This window comes from Durio zibethinus, chromosome 1, assembly GCF_047325235.1.
Source record: "Durio zibethinus cultivar Kanyao isolate XHJ-2024 chromosome 1, ASM4732523v1, whole genome shotgun sequence".
Taxonomy (NCBI): domain Eukaryota; kingdom Viridiplantae; phylum Streptophyta; class Magnoliopsida; order Malvales; family Malvaceae; genus Durio; species Durio zibethinus.
In genome coordinates, this window is record NC_143162.1 from 6,449,440 (window position 1) to 6,467,265 (window position 17,826).

At 31.3% G+C, this 17,826-nt stretch overlaps 4 protein-coding genes and 1 long non-coding RNA gene across 5 annotated transcripts; all 5 read left to right on the plus strand.

Moving 5' to 3' along the window:
• Positions 1 to 692: 692 nt before the first annotated feature.
• Positions 693 to 3,269, plus strand: LOC111311069 (uncharacterized). Its single transcript, XR_002692608.2, has 3 exons — positions 693 to 1,165; positions 2,822 to 2,895; positions 3,011 to 3,269. It is a non-coding gene; the product is annotated as an uncharacterized LOC111311069 (long non-coding RNA).
• Positions 3,270 to 6,823: 3,554 nt separating this feature from the next.
• LOC111311914 (soluble inorganic pyrophosphatase 4-like) lies at positions 6,824 to 10,330 on the plus strand. Its single transcript, XM_022911758.2, has 9 exons — positions 6,824 to 7,024; positions 7,931 to 8,068; positions 8,181 to 8,209; positions 8,513 to 8,578; positions 8,662 to 8,769; positions 9,051 to 9,116; positions 9,205 to 9,325; positions 9,455 to 9,536; positions 9,915 to 10,330. The coding sequence occupies exons 1-9, from the start codon at positions 7,009 to 7,011 to the stop codon at positions 9,955 to 9,957; spliced, it is 669 nt and encodes a 222-aa protein (XP_022767493.1). The 5' UTR covers positions 6,824 to 7,008; the 3' UTR covers positions 9,958 to 10,330.
• Positions 10,139 to 12,668, plus strand: LOC111310610 (enolase-like). Its single transcript, XM_022910077.2, has 8 exons — positions 10,139 to 10,199; positions 10,336 to 10,356; positions 10,444 to 10,485; positions 11,759 to 11,881; positions 11,976 to 12,033; positions 12,121 to 12,189; positions 12,307 to 12,373; positions 12,588 to 12,668. The coding sequence occupies exons 1-8, from the start codon at positions 10,139 to 10,141 to the stop codon at positions 12,666 to 12,668; spliced, it is 522 nt and encodes a 173-aa protein (XP_022765812.2).
• LOC111311070 (glutamate--tRNA ligase, chloroplastic/mitochondrial-like) lies at positions 11,582 to 16,090 on the plus strand. The gene is made up of 10 exons (XM_089761425.1): positions 11,582 to 12,205; positions 12,307 to 12,462; positions 12,588 to 13,278; positions 13,403 to 13,524; positions 13,792 to 13,890; positions 14,140 to 14,267; positions 14,377 to 14,425; positions 14,541 to 14,646; positions 14,789 to 14,891; positions 15,753 to 16,090. Exons 6-9 carry the CDS (start codon positions 14,161 to 14,163, stop codon positions 14,851 to 14,853), a joined length of 327 nt encoding a protein of 108 aa, XP_089617551.1. The 5' UTR covers positions 11,582 to 12,205; positions 12,307 to 12,462; positions 12,588 to 13,278; positions 13,403 to 13,524; positions 13,792 to 13,890; positions 14,140 to 14,160; the 3' UTR covers positions 14,854 to 14,891; positions 15,753 to 16,090.
• Positions 16,091 to 16,517: 427 nt separating this feature from the next.
• LOC111311916 (histone H2B.9-like) lies at positions 16,518 to 17,172 on the plus strand. Its single transcript, XM_022911760.2, has one exon. It carries the CDS (start codon positions 16,609 to 16,611, stop codon positions 17,026 to 17,028), a length of 420 nt encoding a protein of 139 aa, XP_022767495.1. The 5' UTR covers positions 16,518 to 16,608; the 3' UTR covers positions 17,029 to 17,172.
• The last annotated feature ends 654 nt before the right edge of the window (positions 17,173 to 17,826 follow it).

Consider the following 17,826-nt stretch of genomic DNA (forward strand, 5'->3'; position numbering starts at 1 on the left):
AAGCCTGCATCACCTAGCAACATCTCAGATTTACCTTTTTCATAACTATTTAAAGTATTTTTATGGGCATGTACAAAATCACTAAGAATTATCTTCTTTGAACATTGTCATTAAATATTAAAACATGTCGAACATGCATGTTGATAAACAATTCCTCGTAAGTTTATGGTTGGCGATATTTCATTGTGATTCTTTAAATATATAAACGATCGAATCTTTTTTCCTTGTAAATATATTATTTCAACATCCTTATCATATATACCATTATGTAGCACATTTGATTTACTTTTTTTGTCTCCTCTTTCTCAAGCCATATTTAATTTTAATTAAAAAAATATTCACTATAAGAAAATGGGTAATTGAAGGCATTTTTTTTAGTGGCGTTTCACTAAAAAATGCCGCTACATTCTGTGTGTTTTTTAAACAACGGCATTTGTATGATAAACACCACTAAATCTACATATAGCAACGTTTATAATATGAAATATCACTAATGATAAAAATTTTATGACGTTTATTAAAACAAGGCCACTAAATAATTTTTAAAATTTTAATATTATAAATGTAATTTTTTGAAAAAAATTTTAGGTTAATATTTAGTGACTTTTGTTAAGGGAAATGTCACTATTTGTTAGATTTATGGGTGTTTGTGTATACAAACGCCACTAAATTATCTCTAAAATTAAATGAACTCGAATCCCTTATGCTCAGAACACAATTCATGCAAGCTTTACCTCCATTTTGTTGTTTCTTTTATTTGCCATACTGTATCAATACAAAAGTTTTGGATTGATTTTTTTTTCTAGCTTTTCCTTACCCTTTTCTTTTCTTTTCCTTTTGATTTTTGGTTTGAAAATTTCCTCTGAAACCCATTTTCCTTTTCCTTTTCCCTTTCTTTTTCTTCTCTGGTTGACCACCACTAGCCCTATCCTTCTGCCTCATCCTTTTCTCCATATTTCTGCTTTCTTCTAATCAAACTATTTCTGTTAACCAAGTTGGAATTCTAGGTATTTTTTGGTTCCTATCCTAGAATTATTTCATATGTATTTTTGTTTTGTTTATCTAGGGTTGTGGAAACAAATGGGAAAAACATTAATAAGGCTAACGCTGCATGATCAAAATAGTCTGTCACGAAGCAGAGGATGCAGAGTAAGATTAATGAAAGGTATCTTTTTCACTTTTCTTCTAGTTTTAATGTCTATGTTTTATAATTGTTATTTTTTCTTTTTGAAAATTTTGGGCTTTTAGTCATACCCTTTAAGTAATTCTATATGTTTATCAAGTTAAAGTTTTGGTAATTACATAAACCATTAATTTTAATGGCTTGGGGTAGGTTAAGTCTAAGAAAGTTTTGAACTTTATTAGCTTGGGTTTACTTTTGTTGTGGAAATATTGATGATTGAAAAACAATTGGTTTGGCTAGCTAACTGATTGTATCATGAATCAACGATGATTTTATTGAACTTTTATCAAGAAGTTCTCTTTTTATGTAAAGATAAGCTAAGAACATGAAAATTAAATAACAAGAAGATCAATACAAAAACCAAACTCAAATAAATGAACAAGCAAACTGAAACCAAAAATTAATGGGGTAGTAAAGCAATAGCATGAAAATAAATTAAATAAAAATTTAAAACACTTGATTAAAGTAACAAGGTGCCTCCTAGGTGAATGCTCAACCTAATAGCAACCTTGTGCCATCCTTATCAACCCCCAAACAGCTATGAAAAATCAAAGAAACAACAACCTAGAGCAAATATTAAAATCTGGAAACAGGTTCTGACCAATATCTGATTAAAATTCGGTTTGCACTCTTATTTGATAGTATTTGATCTCCAAATTTTTTGTGGAAGTAACTAACTAATATGTGAACATGCACATAAATTTTCAAACGCATTGGACATCATTTAGTACTTGAAATTTACCAAAACCGTAGCAAAATAAAATCTGGAATTTCAGCTTGAAAAATAGAACAGCTCCTACTAAATCTTAGATCTAGCTCAAAATATATGGAAATTTGCTCTCAAATTTTATAAGTGCTAAGATAACTCATAGATGAACAAGTACCAAAAAGCTTGATGCAAATTGAAATCGAATTGAAATTGAAAAGTAACAAAAACTTAAACAAAATAAAATCTGAAAACAGAATAACATTCTGGAAATAGGTTTTTAAAAAAATTAAATTTGCTAGCTCAATTAGAACTATTTGATCAAGAGGAAGCACTGTAAATCAAGCTAACAAGTAGAAGAACAACATATAAAAAGCTCATGATTTGATGAAATTGAAATCAACTTGAAAATTAATTAAACAATAGCTAACATCAAACCTGGAAACTCAAAAACTGTGTTGAATAAACTGAAATTGCAAGTTTAAATGGAAAATGTTTGCTTAAAAGAACTAAAGTAGAGCTAAATAACAAGTAAAGGAATGCAAAAGAAACTTAACATAAATTGAAAACAAAAGGAAAAACAAAAAACAAAGATTGAATGGCCAAGAACATAACAGCTATAGAGCTGCCAGCATTTGGAGTTCCTGCCAAAAAAAAAAAATGCCGAGGCATATATGAAGAGGTGCTCCTTTATAGCTGACTGAAAGCTTTTTTAATGTTTGATCCCAGCTGTGTTTTTTAGTTATAGCAGGTATTGACTTTGAGCTACTATGCTAGCTGTGTTTCCCTTCTTTTGTTGCCTATGAGATGACATCTCAAGTGGACCTATGATAATTCTATAAAAAATAAAATTATCAAATAGCAATTGTAAATTGATGATGCTTACTTAATTTTGCAAATGGTAATATTAACTAGTTTTCTGATACTTTTAGATTTCAAATATTGAGAGATTTAATACCAAACGCTGATCAAAAGAGAGATACATATGGCTTCATTCCTACTAGAGGTATGTCCTGATTCTGGAAATGAAAAATGTCACACCATATTATTTATTTAGCTATTTATTTTTTAAGAAAATTCTGCTTTAAAATTTTCTTGATTGGTACAATGTTCTTTTACAGGTGATAGAGTATGTCCAATATTTACAAGAGAGGGTTCAAAAATGTAAGGGTTCATACCAGGGACGGAGTTCCCAGCCCATAAAATTAAAGCCATGGTTATGTTTATATAATGATTGTTTTCTATTTTAAGGTTTAAATAATATGTTTTTTTTGGCGTAAGCAGTTAATTTGTGGTTTAATGGGTATGCTTATGATGATTTGTGTATATCCTCTTCATTAAGCTATTTGGTATTCTATGATTTTGTTTGTTTGTTTGTTTTTTTTTAGATGAGAAATTCAATTTCATTAGGCTTGTAAAGTATAAAATTACATAAAATCTTTGAAGAAGCAGAAAATTGCTTAAGTAATGTTTTTTCATACGTTTGTGGAATCTTTTGCACTAATTTTCTGGCTATCAAGGTTTATTATTCAATCTATAAGAAAAAACTTATGGATCAACAAACCATTTGCTATGATATTTATCTCAAAAATCTTAGTTCCTATTGAACGTGTTTTGCTCACCCCTCAAAATTGCCTCTTATTGCAAAATGGCAATCCAACCGGCCATGAACAAAGCAAAGCCTTTGACAATACAAATCCAAGACAACCTGTTGGTCAGAAAAGTGGTTGTTGTTTGTTCTTTCTAAAAACTCAAAAATGTATTACGAAGCTCTATTTCTTTTGTGGTATGCTGCCTCTCGTGGCTTGTAAGATTACATGTAACTCGTCAATGATAAATTTATTTATTTTGGTTCATTTCTATACATTTATTCATGTGAAAAGCTTGTACAATGTATGTTTGTTTATTTAATAATAATGTTTTTGCTTTATCATGCCAAGTATTTTTTATTCTTTAAGTTTTTTTAATTGGCGTTTGTAGTTAGATATTTAAATATTTATAATATATAGTTTATAAATTTAAATTCATTTTTATTTTTTTAATAATTTTTTATTTAATTATAATAATAAATATTGAAAGAAATTAAAAAAATAACTTTCTTAATTTAGTAGTATTTGTAGTGAAAACGTCATTAAATTTTTTAATTAACAGAGTTTGTATAAAAAAATACTTATAAATTTAATAGCGTTTTTGTACACAAATATTGTTAAATTGTAAAATTAGCAACTTTTGTGTCAAAAAATATTATTAAATTTAATTATTGTTTTTTTGACACAAACGTTGCTAATTAAAAAATTATGCATAAATATCGTTAAATTTAAAATAAATATTGTTAAATTGTAAAATTAACAGCTTTTGTGTCAAAAAATATTATTAAATTTAATTATGTTTTTTTGATACAAACGTCGTTAATTAAAAAATTACGCATAAATATCGTTAAATTTAAAGATATTTTTAAACATAAAAATCATTAAATTAATGATTTTTTTCTTGAAATATTGTTTTTTTTTTATGCAAGTACAATCGATGCTCTTAATGATATTTTTGACAAACATCGTTAATTGTTTAATAATATTTATACACATCACTAAATATGAAAATAAAAAAACTCACTAAAAACTTATTCTCTTGTAGTGATTTATGAATGTTAAACCCATTTTTCTATTGAAATTATTTCTTTAACAATATTCGCTAAAATAATCCAGAAAAAAACTAGTTAGAAGTGTTTAATAGTTTAATTTATTTCAATTGAAGGAAAAAATTATTAAAATAGTCATGTTAAGTACAAGTCCAAATCTAAACGGCTAACCGCACCCACTTAAAATAAATAATAATAATAATAATAAAAACAACTCAGACATTAACCTAATTTGGAGATAAGAACTTGGTCCGATTGGAAACATTCAAACATATGACAAATGGAGGGTAAGTAGAATAAAATGATTTTTTTAGTTACTCCGTTAATTATGAATTGAAGAAATTACTGTCAATTGCCAAAGTAGTGGTTGGGCTTGTGAAGAATGAAAGACTCCAGTAATTGACCTGGTCACATGTATGGCTGGCTCTTCTTCTGTTTGAATTGGTGTATGGAATATGAGACGACTGGTAGTTTAGCCAGCCTTTGAGGAATGGATAGGCTTTCCAACAATGCTCCAACACATAGTAGCAGGATAAGATTGAAAATTGCTTCACGGTCTTCATTCATGGAGGCTTGCTTTTAAGTAACCTTTTGCACCTCACAAAAATAATTTAATATCGTACGGATAACTTTTACACCGACATTCTCAGCTCTTGCATTTGTTTCAAATTGTATGCAATAGCTATATCTTTTTTTCTTTTGCAAAGAATACGATAAAAGACAAAATGAAAGATTTTATAAAGAATTATGTTATTGCAAGCTATAGTGGATATTTTATTTTAATTATGTTTGCTTAACTTTGTAGTATAAAGAAATTATATTAAAAAAGATAATTTTATTTCAAACAAATACTTTTAAATTGATTCTGATTATATTTCATTAATATTCATTTTTCTTTGAATTTTATTTTCTTTTTAACAAGGATCTACTTGCACCATAAGTTTTACATTTTCTTTGTCATTGGATTAAATTAAAATAATAATTTTAATTTTAATTATTTTGATTTAAATTTAAATATTAGTTTAAAATTTATGTATAATAAAAATTTTAAATTATTTAACTTATAAAAATTAATAAATAATAAAAAAATAAAAATATTTTTATGGTAAATAATAATTTTATTAATAAAATAAATAAAAATAATAAAATAACAATAACCTATCAAATAGTATTTTTATTATATTAAATTATTAATTATTTTATAATTTTTAAATAAAAATTAAAATGAAAAAAAAGGAAGAATATAAGTACATTGAAAGGATAAAAATGTAAAAAGAGGAAGAATCAATTGGGCGTTTACTGGCTGGAGCTAACATTTCTAGTTGAAAAAAAAAGTTATTTTAGCACTTAACGGATCTTCAGTGCGCACAGTTTTTCACAAAAAACGCAGTCCCACTAGAAATACGTTTGAAACCAAGTACAGCCTGAGATGGTATTCCATGATGGCGTTCATTCAACCCAGGGCTTTAGATCAATGGTGAGTCCTCTCCTTGTTCTGAATTTGCTTTCTTTCACAACATCTCTTATAAAATCTTAATTCAATTATATTAATTTAAAGATATCAACTATATTTTTTTATATAAAAAAAATTATTGTTTGAAGATAAAAGAATAAATTATAAATATTAAATTTATTTTTAAATATTTATATAAATTAATTAAATTAAATTCTAAATTCGACATCATCTTAACTATAAAACAAAATGAAACAACAAAATTTACTTCGTATGGAAACCAACAGTAATGAGTAATATTCTTGGAAATAATAATTTTTACGTTATGGAAAGTCTTATATTTACATTTTATTAATAATAAGCACAACTTTTTTGGAGAAATAAATTACAATCTATTTTTTTTATAACTTTAAAAATAAAAATGTGGTTACAGTAAAAATATCGTCTTCCCTTCACCTGATATATTACATGGGGGAACTCCAAAAAAAACTTAAAAATCTTAATTTCAAGCTAAAACTTTTTTTTAAAATGAGGATAGGTCCCTACCACACCCTATATTTATAGCTAATATTTTATCTTATACAAGGTACCCACTAGGCCACTACCCAACCATTCTGGAGAATCAAAACTTCTCACCGTCCATCAAAGCGAGGCCAAAATCCCAAAAAGCACCGCATGATCGTAGAAACTCCGTCCCTGTCCCTCAGTGGGTCCCATGCTCCTAATCCACCCTAACCACCAATCACCAGGCGACGCGTATTCTTGGATATTACAACTGGGAACCACGTCTTCTTCGCTTCCGCAGAATATCCACGATTCCATATTTATTTTTCTTTCTTTGGTGTCGGGGTTTGCCTTTAAATGGTAACGAGGAAAGAGAGCGGGAACTTGTACATCTTTCTGTGCTCCCTTTTGACTTAAGGTTCCCTATAGGCATTTATTCTTTCTTCTCTCTCTTTTTTTCTCTTTGTTTTTGAGATCTGTGCCTTTTTTTTCCTCTAGCTTCTTGAAAGCTTCATTTTGTAAGAATGGAAACCATTGAAGGTACGTTTCAAATCCTCTTTTCAACGGTTCGATCGTCGATTTTCGTTTCTTTTTGGCTTTTATGTTCCGTTTCTTCACATTTCTGCTCTGTTTTTGAATCTGATTGCTTCTGCTTGTTGTAAGTTATAACTTGTATGCAGGTTGTAGCATAGATTCCGAGATACACATTTTCCTTTTTTTTTTTCTTTAAATTTGCCGGAGATTAGTTTTTTTTTTTTTTTTCACTTGTTTTGTTGGTGAAAAATCATCTGGCGTTGATCTTGAGCTGAAATCACTTTTTACTATTTTTGGTTGGTTTTGATTCTGCACTTTCTCCTTCTAGCATATTGTGTTGATTTCACTTTTTGTAGTTTCTAGATCTGTGCTTGCAAAGCTATAGTCATGGATTTAGTTGGTTTCCAAATTGTTTTTTTTTTAAATCGAATGTAAAATCGCCGTGTAAGAGACTCTGCTAGGAAATCACTGTGAAATCGCTGTGAGAGACTAAGAGAATTTTTAATACGAAGAGTTCTTTTTCTTTTTTTTTTCCAATTTTCTTTTAGATTCTTCGGAGTTTGCCTTCAACTGTTAGTTTATTGTTATATTTGATGATACACTGCTGCTGAGGGAAACCTTCAGCTTTCCAAGCTGAAAAGCTCCATGTAGAATGCAAATCTTTCTAAAGTGAAACGACTTTTAGCCGATGTGTGGCGACAATTTCGTTTTGTTTGCTTAGTTTTACAAGCATTTGATTGGTTAAGCAATATGATGATAAAATGAAATGAAAATTAAAAAAATCCAAACAGATCAATAAAAATCTTGTGAGCATTGTTTATTCTCGTTGCATATTTCTAACTTGAAATTTTTTTATGGAATTTGTAGTGCGGTTGTTAAGTTAGTTATTGATTCATTGTTTGTAATTCACAGTGATGGTTCCAGCAATTGAGCCTCCAACCAAGTCCTCTGACTCTCACCACTCTTCACATCCTCCTTTGAATGAAAGGATCCTTTCATCATTGACCAGGAGGTCTGTTGCTGCTCACCCATGGCATGATCTTGAGATAGGCAAGCAACTCCAACTTAAGCCATGTATAAGTTCTCTTTGGGTTATTCCTATTTGTTTGTTGTAAATCTAATAATGTACTACTTTTCCTACCATTTACAATGTCTACTATAGGACCTGGTGCTCCGATTGTTTTCAACTGCGTAAGTATGCCAGACTTTATCTTCTCCCTAACTGTTAGCATTTGCATTTTGAATATAAAAGGCTTCATAAATTCCTAGAATATGTATAACACCTTTCTTATAAACATTTGACTTTCTAGATATTTTAAAATGGGCATATTTCTCAGTTATCATGATTGAGATTTATTTGAGAAAACTTATGAAGTGTTAGCATGTATGCAATTCCTTTAAAATTGAAAGATAGTAAAGCCTTCACAAATAACAAAGCGTTTAAGAGTTCTTACTTGATTATTGTTATATTGAAGATGTTGTTATTTTGTGCAGGTGATTGAAATTTCGAAAGGAAGCAAGGTGAAATATGAACTTGACAAGAAAACTGGTCTTATCAAGGTAACTACTAGTTACTACAAAAATGTACTTGCCACATCTTATCGATAAAGTTGGTTGCTGATGAAAGGTGCATAAATTTGCAGGTTGATCGTGTGCTTTACTCATCAGTTGTGTATCCTCACAACTATGGTTTCATCCCTCGTACACTTTGTGAAGACAATGATCCCATGGATGTCCTGATTATCATGCAGGTGTGCTGTTTGATCCACATATATTGAAAATATCATAGTTTAATGCACGGTTGCGTAATACGTTTCATGCTCTGAAACTCTTACTTGTTCGCTTTGGTTTGTCCAATGCACTTTGTGATTGACATGGTCCACACTGATCATTGGCTAAAATAATTATTTTGGCCATACACGTGCCAATGCAAAAACCTGTGCTTGTAATTTTTATTTAAAATGTTTTTTGTATATTCAAGGGGTCGAAAATTTTTAAGGCAATACTTATGTTACTATTGAAACACATGCAGGAACCAGTTCTTCCGGGATGCTTTCTTCGGGCTAAAGCTATAGGTCTGATGCCTATGATTGATCAGGTATATATCAACCACTGATTAAAATACTCTTGGCTCTTGGATATATGTTTAAAAGCAAATGAGAAAACATGTGCAATTATGAATGTAGGGTGAGAAAGATGACAAGATTATTGCTGTCTGTGCTGATGATCCTGAGTATCGCGACTACAATGATATCAAGGAACTTCCGCCTCACCGTTTGGCTGAGATTCGCCGCTTCTTTGAAGACTGTAAGTTTTAATTATTCTTAGTCGCAAAGCAAGTTCTGTATGTAACTTCTACAAGGAAGGATATCTATTTTAAACTGCTCCTTTATTTGAAGCATTTTTAACTTTCTTTTGCCTTAATAAATACTTCAGACAAGAAGAATGAGAACAAGGAAGTTGCTGTTAATGACTTTCTGCCAGCCACTACTGCTTATGAGGCAATCCAGCATTCCATGTAAGTGAAAGTTTCCTGTCTCTAATCACCTTGCCTCGTGCAAGAGAAGGACATGCTAATGCTACTTATATCAGACTTTCTATTCTCATGCTACTTATGGTTGGCATAAATTTTCGATGCATCACCCCACATTATTCGACAGTCATTATGTCAACATGATCATGCGACTGTAAATGCATTTTCCCTCATTTCTGAACAAAGATGCAGATCCTTTCCAGGTCTGAATTCAAATGCAAGGAAGTTTAAAGACCTAAGTTGGGTTTGCTTTGCAGCTTGTGATTCTTCTTTTTAAACTTTTGCTCGTGTCCATGTGCATTTATACTCTCTTAACAGTTTCAAAGTAGAGTTCTAATTTTATTTCAACTTTTTGTTGTGAAGGAATCTCTACGCGGACTACATAGTGGAGAGCTTAAGGCGGTAGTTGTTCATCGAGTCTCATCTATATATATATATATGAATATGAATATATTGCTGCTACATATTAAAGTCCTTTTCATCGTTGCAAGAAATTCAACATCTCCTTGCAGACTGCACCCCGCATAGACTGGTTTTGCGACAAAGTAAATGTGTGCTCATCCCTTACAGTACATTTTCTAGTTGAAATGGTTGTTGTTTATGACGATTATGCAATGACGATGGCGATAATTTTGGATAATTCTCAATGTAACGATGATGACTATACATTTTTTCATTGGGCTGCCTATTAATTATTTTGGTTGTTTAATGCCTGTCACTTATTTACTGTTTGATGTAACCTTTCGGTTTTGTGAATTATTGTATTGTTATATTGCTTACACAGATTTGCTTGCCCTGTCAAGTTGTATATCTTTCTAGTTCTCCAACCCTTTCAATTCATTGTGTTCAGTCGAGGCTCTTTATTTTTTAATTGCTATATGGTTGTCAATAGGCAAAAATGCAAACCATAATGTTTTTGTTTCAAATGCCACTGGTATAATGGCCTACCTACCATGACAATTGATCAGACCAGACACTTCTGTAAGCAGTTGGAACATCGAATTTGCTAGGTGAAAGGCAGGCTGAACTCTTGGGCAACATAATTCTATTGGAGTTCATAGCTAAAGCCATAGCCCAAAGTATAAGTAAAACCCAATTCAATTCCCAAGATTAGGAGAAGGGATATGAATTGAAGGAATCATTTATTAAAAAAAATATATATTTAATGTATTATCTAGATATAAATTTTATATATTATTAATAAATTTATATTTTTATATATTTATTTATAAATAAAATTATCTAATTTATTAATAATATATAAAATTTATATGCCAATAACATATCACATAAAAATTCTAAAAAAAATTATGTAGTTATTAATGAATTATTATCTTTTCGGTTTTCCCGTGGCCATGAAATAATAGAGTTTCTTCGACACAAGCAATAGTGTTAAAATAAAATACTACTACTAAAATATAACGAATTCAATACTGTAGTCCAATTTAACTTAGGATTTTGTCAGAGCTCTATGGATTTATTAGTATGCTTTGAATCCAAATATTTAATTTCTAAATTTAAACTAATTGAGTTGATGATATATTAATAACTTTTTTCATTAACCCAAACTATAGCATTTTTGCATAAAGAATATTAAATTTATTTAGATATTAATTCGATCCTCTTTTATAATATAATAAAAATGTAAAACTGCGTAGAAACAAATAATCTTTGGCGTTGACTAGTAATCCAATTGTTTTATAACTTATGAAAGCAATTTCATTTTCAAGACAAAATACATAGCCATTAGCAACATACACGTGTCCCGAGTTGACCCGTTCTCGGGGAAAAATACAGGTCAACTAGCATTGTCACCGTTTTAAATATTAAAAGTACGTAAAAAATCAAATACTCCCCCGTTCTAAAATGTTTAACTGTCTTGATTTTTTTGAAATTTTAAAAATTTTAATTTTAATTTTAATATAATTAATATTAAATTTTGAATTTTTTTATAAAATTATAATTTTTAATATCAAAAAATAAAAAATTTTAAAATATAAAAAATAAAAATTTTAAATATTAAAAAATGACATAATTTTAGGATATGTGAAAAAAAAAGTACAAAAAAATGGAACAGAGAGAGTATATAATTGATAATAGAAAAAACATAAAATATAATTATATTTGCACAAAATTTGTGTTAAAATATAATCTCAATGATTTATACTAGTCATTTGTCTGTGAATATCCTATTGTGTCAATTGAAGATCCATGTGACCAAGATGATTGGGAGCACTACTCCAAACTAACTAATGAAACTGGAGAAAAAGTTCAGATTGTGGGAGATGATCTCTTGGTCACCAATCCAAAAGTAGAATTGGCATTTCTATGTGGGTTCTCCTATAGGAAATAGTGCATGTATACGTAAGTATTCGTTCTGAAAGAACATGACATCACTTATATTCCTTTTTAATTTATGCAAAGGGTTGAGAAGGTTATCAAATAAAAACTTTCAATGCCATTCTTCTCAAGGTATTACTGGGTTCTTTTCTTTAAAATGTAATTTATGTTCTCTGGCAATGCCTTGGATAGTAATGCAGATTCTTTCTTGATGAATGGGTAACAACAGATTAATCAAATTGGATTTGTTACTGAAAGCATTAAAGCTGTCAAAATGTCCAAGAAAGCTGGATGAGGTGTGATGGCCAACCACCGTAGGTTTAAATGTCAACCTTTAAATGTTAAAATTATTGATTTGATTTATAAAATCAAATTTCCATTTACTCACAAAATGTTTTAAATTATTTTCTTGCAGTGGTGAAACCGATTATACATTTATTGCTGATCTTTCAGTGGGTTTCGCTACAACAATAACATATCTGGTTCATAACATGTTTTCTTTTTAGAAAATCAGGGTCAAATCAAGAGCACAGCTTAATGCAGGTCTGAGCGTCTTGTTAAGTATAATCAGGTTAACATACTTACCTTTAATCAAGCATATTTTTTTCTTTCCTTGAATGATAATACAAGGTCTATGTTGTTTTTAGTTGTGAACAACTTGTCTGATTATCTTGGTGTTATATTTTTGCAATCCAGCTTTTGCGTAATAAAGAGGACGTCGGTATAGATGCAGTTTATGCCAGATTCGACTTACGTGCTCCTGTTGAACCCTATTAAGAGTTTATTGGCTGATAAGGGTTTGCTGAGGAGGGATGTGTGTAATTGAGCTTCACTTGGAATGAATGAATAAGTTATAGCACCTAGAGTGGGTTAAGACCCAAAATATTTTTCAATAATTTTGACAAAAATTTGGTCAAATTACAATAAATTATGAAGGCCTTTTTTAAATTTTCAGATCGGATAGTATCTCATTTATTTTTTTTTTCACTTTTATTAGTTTTAATTGATACTTAAATAGTTAAATTACTTTTTTTTTTTTTAATTTTGATCAAGTGGGGCTTTCAATTCATCAAAATTGTTTTTTTGCAATGTCATTTGTCATGGGCAATGTGCGGATATTTTGAAGTCACTCATCTCTTTCTGATGTTCCTAAATTGTACAGCTATAATGGGGACTAACGATATCTATTACTCTATTTTGACTGAGATTCAGGATTTCATTACGGTTTGTGAACTATTTATTCTTTTATGCTCTTTGTGTTTCCTAAGATCAAAGGGAGGAAATTTTGTGCTGAGAATCGAGGATACAGACTTAGATAGGTCGACGCGAGAATCAGAGGAGGCTATGCATCGAGATTCAGCTTGGCTCGGTCTTGATTGGGATGAAGGTATTGTTTATCCGCTTTTATCATCATTATCTTCCTATTGGCTTAAAATGTATCACTGCCATTTCACATTTACCATTCTGTTTGTCACTTTTAAAATTAATAGATTTTGTTTGTTGCTATGTAGGCCTTGGTGTGGGTGGAGACTATGTTCCTTATCGACAATCCGAAAGGAATTCCACGTACAAGCAATAAGCTGAGAAGCTTTTAGAATCTGGTCATGTTAATCGTTGTTTTTGTTCCAATGAGGTAATTGCTTTCAACTAAACATTATGAATGGGAAGAGATTTGAAATGAATTACATTTCGGTTTCAGCTTATTGCCTCTGGAAATTGGATTGGAAACTATTTTTGTGGAGACAAATATGCCAATTTTTGTGTCTCAAAAAACATAAACTATGACCCAATTGAACTATGAATAGCATGCTTCTGTATCTCTGAACTATGATCACTTTTTAGCACTTAATTTATAAGAGACTTCCTCCTGTATACTCTGAGAAGTGGGCCACTGCAACAGATGAAGAAGCACAAGAAGAGCTAGCAAAGGGAATCCCTTATACATATCGGTTTCGTGTTCCAAAGGAAGGGAGCTTGAAAATTAATGACCTTATTCGAGGTGAAGTCCCATTTTTTGCACTATTTCTTCCTTAATAGCTTTGTGCCCAGTAAGCTGCAATTTGCTGTCTATAATTTGGGGGTTTTTTTGTTGGCTTAACAGCACTATTATTCTTAAATTTTAATGGTCCTTTTACAACAGATTATATAATACTTTAATTTAGTTATACAGGCACTAACTTTGTTGGATAGTGTCATGAAGGTTACTTAACTTTGATTTAGTTATACAGACACTAACTTTGTTGGATAGCGTCATGTAGGTTAGCTGGAAATGGAAACACTTGGAGATTTTGTTAAAATGAGGAGTAATGGCCGACCTCTTTACAACTTTTGTGTTACAGTTGATGATGCTACCATGGCTATTTCACATGTTATAAGGTAATTAGAAAAGTCTAATTATTTTACCATTTTACTAAATCTAATATCAGTTTTATTTGTGATCTTTTTGGTCCTCTATCCTCACACTCTCTGAAAACTAGCATTTCAGAGTAGAAGAGCATTTACCTAATACTCCAAGGCAAGCCTTAATATACAAGGTAATCTTACAAAGTATAAGTTCTTTTTTCAATGTTTGGTAGCTTTCAGAGTTTCTGATTTCTTTTAACCATATGAGGAAGCATATCTTGGCATTTAAACAATATTTTTCCACAGGCTTTTGGATTCCCAATGCTTTTCTTTTCCCATGTTTCTCTGATTCTTGCACCTGATAGAAGTAAACTGTCAAAACATCATGGTGCAACTTCAGTTGGTCGGTCAGGTAGGTAGTTATTTTCATTCTACTTTTTTTCGCAGCAAATATTGCAAAATAAATGCTATCACTTTGATTTCCTTTGGTTCTACAATTGTATCTTTTAAATTGCGGATTAAAATTCTCCATGTTTAACAATTATTTGTTCCAGCTCACAGAGATGGGGTATCTGCCTCAAGCAATGATGAATTACTTGACACTTTTAGGTTGAGTTGATGGAACTGAAAATGTGTTTTTCACAATTGAGCAACTTGGTTAGTTTTTCCTTTGACTTGCTCTGATGTATATGCTTCTATAATTCTAAGTCCTGTGATCAGCTTAGGCAAATAATATCTGGATGATTGTAATTTTACTTTTTATCACTTGAGTATTTTTTATGTAATTCACAGTTGAAAAGTTCTCAATTGGTCGTGTTAACAAAAGTGGTGCCGTGATATTTATATAGCATGCTATAATGTTCCTTACTTCTAACTGTATTGCATATGCCATGCCATTCATACTATGTGCAACAATTTGTTGCTGCTTGCCCTGCATAATTTCTGTCCTTGGTTTTCGAGAGGATTTTTCACAAACTAGAGGAGCCACCATGGAATCTATAAATGCATTGCCAACCTACAAATTTAAATCCAAGAAAACTAGAAATGTAAATGATCAGGAAAATTCTGCTAGTGAAGGTGGAGTGCTGGTTGCGAGGACAGCAAAGAAACGTGTGATATCAGGAGAAGATGTAGTAAGTTTAATGCTAGCAATTTGCTAACAATTTATTGGTCTTTACATGTAAACTGCAACCACTTAACCTGCATTCAGAGTACTTGCTAGGATCAAACTGAATGAAACTGAACAAATTCAATCATATACAGAATAATGAATTTTTTGAGAATCTAGCTAAGTTATCTATTAATTTTTCTTGCTGCATTCAGCTATATGTTTGCTCTGCTTGATTTCTAGTGTCCTAAAGATGTATGACTCTGACTGAACATGGATATCTCTTTATTCATATGATTTCTGGATACATAAAATAGTTATGGTGCATTGACTGTGAGGTGCTTGTGAGCAATTTTATCTTTACCCATCCTTGGATTAATGATACAGCTTACTAAATTGAGATGTTGCAGGTTTATTGTATTTGCTCGGCAAAGTATACAGATAATGATGAGCTGAGGGGGCTACCGTGCATCCGCTTCTCAAAAAATAGCTTTATTTTAGTCTTTCCCCTCATTTGACAAATTACAAAACCACTGGCCATTAAGCATTCTTTTCAAAAGCCAGGTTGGATTTTTAGCTGCCAAAAATTTTCAATATTTCAATGCCAGAATTTATTACAAAATTTTTAATAAAAGCCTCTGTTGATGAGGATAAATGAATTATTTACTTAATGGTTGTAATTTCTATTGAAAAGTTATATGGTGCAAAACATATATGAAAAATAATACATAATTTTATTTTATTTTTATAATTAAATTATAAATATTTTATTTTATTTTATTTTTATGACAAAGCACGAGCTTAAAACCTAGTATTATAAATAGACAACTCCAAAAAAAGAAAATGAATCCACGAGTAAAATTATGTTGTTTATACCAGGAATCCTGTTGAATGTCCTTCAGTTATAAAATGCGTGATCATGCGATAACCTTTCCTGGCACAATTTCCTTGTCTTGTGTTGGGCCATGGAGTTTGAACATAATCCAAACACAAAGCCCAATTGTCATCCAATTTCCTCAATTAATTAAGTAATATTATAATACTGTCTCAACTATCCACGTCTCTTCCGCACGCCGCCTCACATCGATCGACTCAAAGAACGCCACCTCATCGATCCCCGTGAACCATAATAAACCAATCAAACTCCACCTCACCTCTCTATATAAACAAGCCCATCTCGACTCCCTCTGTTCAGTCTGCCCTGGTGCCTCTCATTCATTTTTACCTTTTCTAAAGGTCTTATCTTCTTCCCAATCCTCGTAACCAATGGCACCGAAGGCTGAGAAGAAGCCCGCCGAGAAAAAGCCAATGGCGGAAAAATCCCCAGCGTCGGCAGAGAAAAGGCCAAAGGCGGAGAAAAAGATCTCAAAAGAAGGCGTAGAAAAAAAGAAGAAGAAGATCAAGAAGAGCACGGAGACTTACAAGATTTACATTTTCAAGGTCTTGAAACAGGTTCATCCTGATATTGGGATCTCAAGCAAGGCCATGGGGATCATGAACAGTTTCATCAACGATATCTTTGAGAAGCTGGCTCAGGAGTCTTCGAGATTGGCTAGGTATAATAAGAAGCCGACGATTACATCAAGGGAGATCCAGACAGCTGTGAGATTGGTTTTGCCTGGAGAATTGGCGAAACATGCTGTCTCTGAAGGAACCAAGGCGGTTACCAAGTTTACCAGTTCTTAGAATGGTTTGTTTTTGGTTAAAAATACAATTAGCATATTCGGTCTCGGATTTTAGGGTTTTTTTTTTAAATGATGCTTTAATGTTGTAGTTGTAATGGATAGAAAATTGGAAATGGAAATCTGTTGGAAAATTTTTTTGATACAATGTTTTCGGATTTATTAATTATGATTTTATATGTTTATGTATTTTTTGATGAGGGTGTTGGATTTGGGAGAAAAAAGAAAGGGAAATGGAAGAGTTTGATTGAGATGGATGATGAGTCGGGTCGGTGGCGGTTGAGTCCCATTACATCATCAGATTTGGGTGTGGTGTTAAATGGGATGGATGATGGACTTTGTGTTTATTCCGACTTGTGATTTTCATGTTTCGGTGAACTCACGGGTTGTTACAGTTTCCAATTCCGAAGGGATGATAAAGAGAGATTGTAGAACAAACAATCAAGGTTTCAAGCCATAGGAATAAAAAATGTTTTTTTTTCCAACCAAATGAAAAAACTTGGAAGGGGAAGCAAATTTGAAACATTCCTGGGTTTGAACTTCGAACGTGTGCATCTTTACGTTTTCTTTCTACCAATCGAATGCCTCCATAGAAATCCACTCCGGCGTTTCAACATGGAAGCTGTAAGCCTGTAATTCACTTACCTAAAAACTCCAAAGACTTACTCTTCTTCCCATCCCTCCCTGCCTCTAGGACTAGTAGAGAGTCTTTCTTTGGTAATAAAAGAAAATAAGAGGAAGAAGATTGGCGAATTTGCATTTTGCACCGTTTCAAACATGCCAAATTCAATGTGGAAATGGA

Excerpts from the sequence above, each read along its gene's own strand:
- LOC111311070 (XM_089761425.1), top strand. The coding sequence starts at position 14,161 with ATGGAAACACTTGGAGATTTTGTTAAAATGAGGAGTAATGGCCGACCT. Across the intron at positions 14,426-14,540 it reads GGCAAGCCTTAATATACAAG|GCTTTTGGATTCCCAATGCT; the intron begins GTAATCTTACAA and ends ATTTTTCCACAG. Across the intron at positions 14,647-14,788 it reads AACTTCAGTTGGTCGGTCAG|CTCACAGAGATGGGGTATCT; the intron begins GTAGGTAGTTAT and ends TATTTGTTCCAG.
- LOC111310610 (XM_022910077.2), top strand. The coding sequence starts at position 10,139 with ATGGTTGTTGTTTATGACGATTATGCAATGACGATGGCGATAATTTTG. Across the intron at positions 10,357-10,443 it reads TTTGCTTGCCCTGTCAAGTT|GCAAAAATGCAAACCATAAT; the intron begins GTATATCTTTCT and ends GGTTGTCAATAG. Across the intron at positions 12,034-12,120 it reads TCTTCTCAAGGTATTACTGG|ATTAATCAAATTGGATTTGT; the intron begins GTTCTTTTCTTT and ends GGGTAACAACAG.
- LOC111311914 (XM_022911758.2), top strand. Across the intron at positions 8,069-8,180 it reads ATGGCATGATCTTGAGATAG|GACCTGGTGCTCCGATTGTT; the intron begins GCAAGCAACTCC and ends TGTCTACTATAG. Across the intron at positions 9,117-9,204 it reads TGATGCCTATGATTGATCAG|GGTGAGAAAGATGACAAGAT; the intron begins GTATATATCAAC and ends TTATGAATGTAG.
- LOC111311916 (XM_022911760.2), top strand. The coding sequence starts at position 16,609 with ATGGCACCGAAGGCTGAGAAGAAGCCCGCCGAGAAAAAGCCAATGGCG.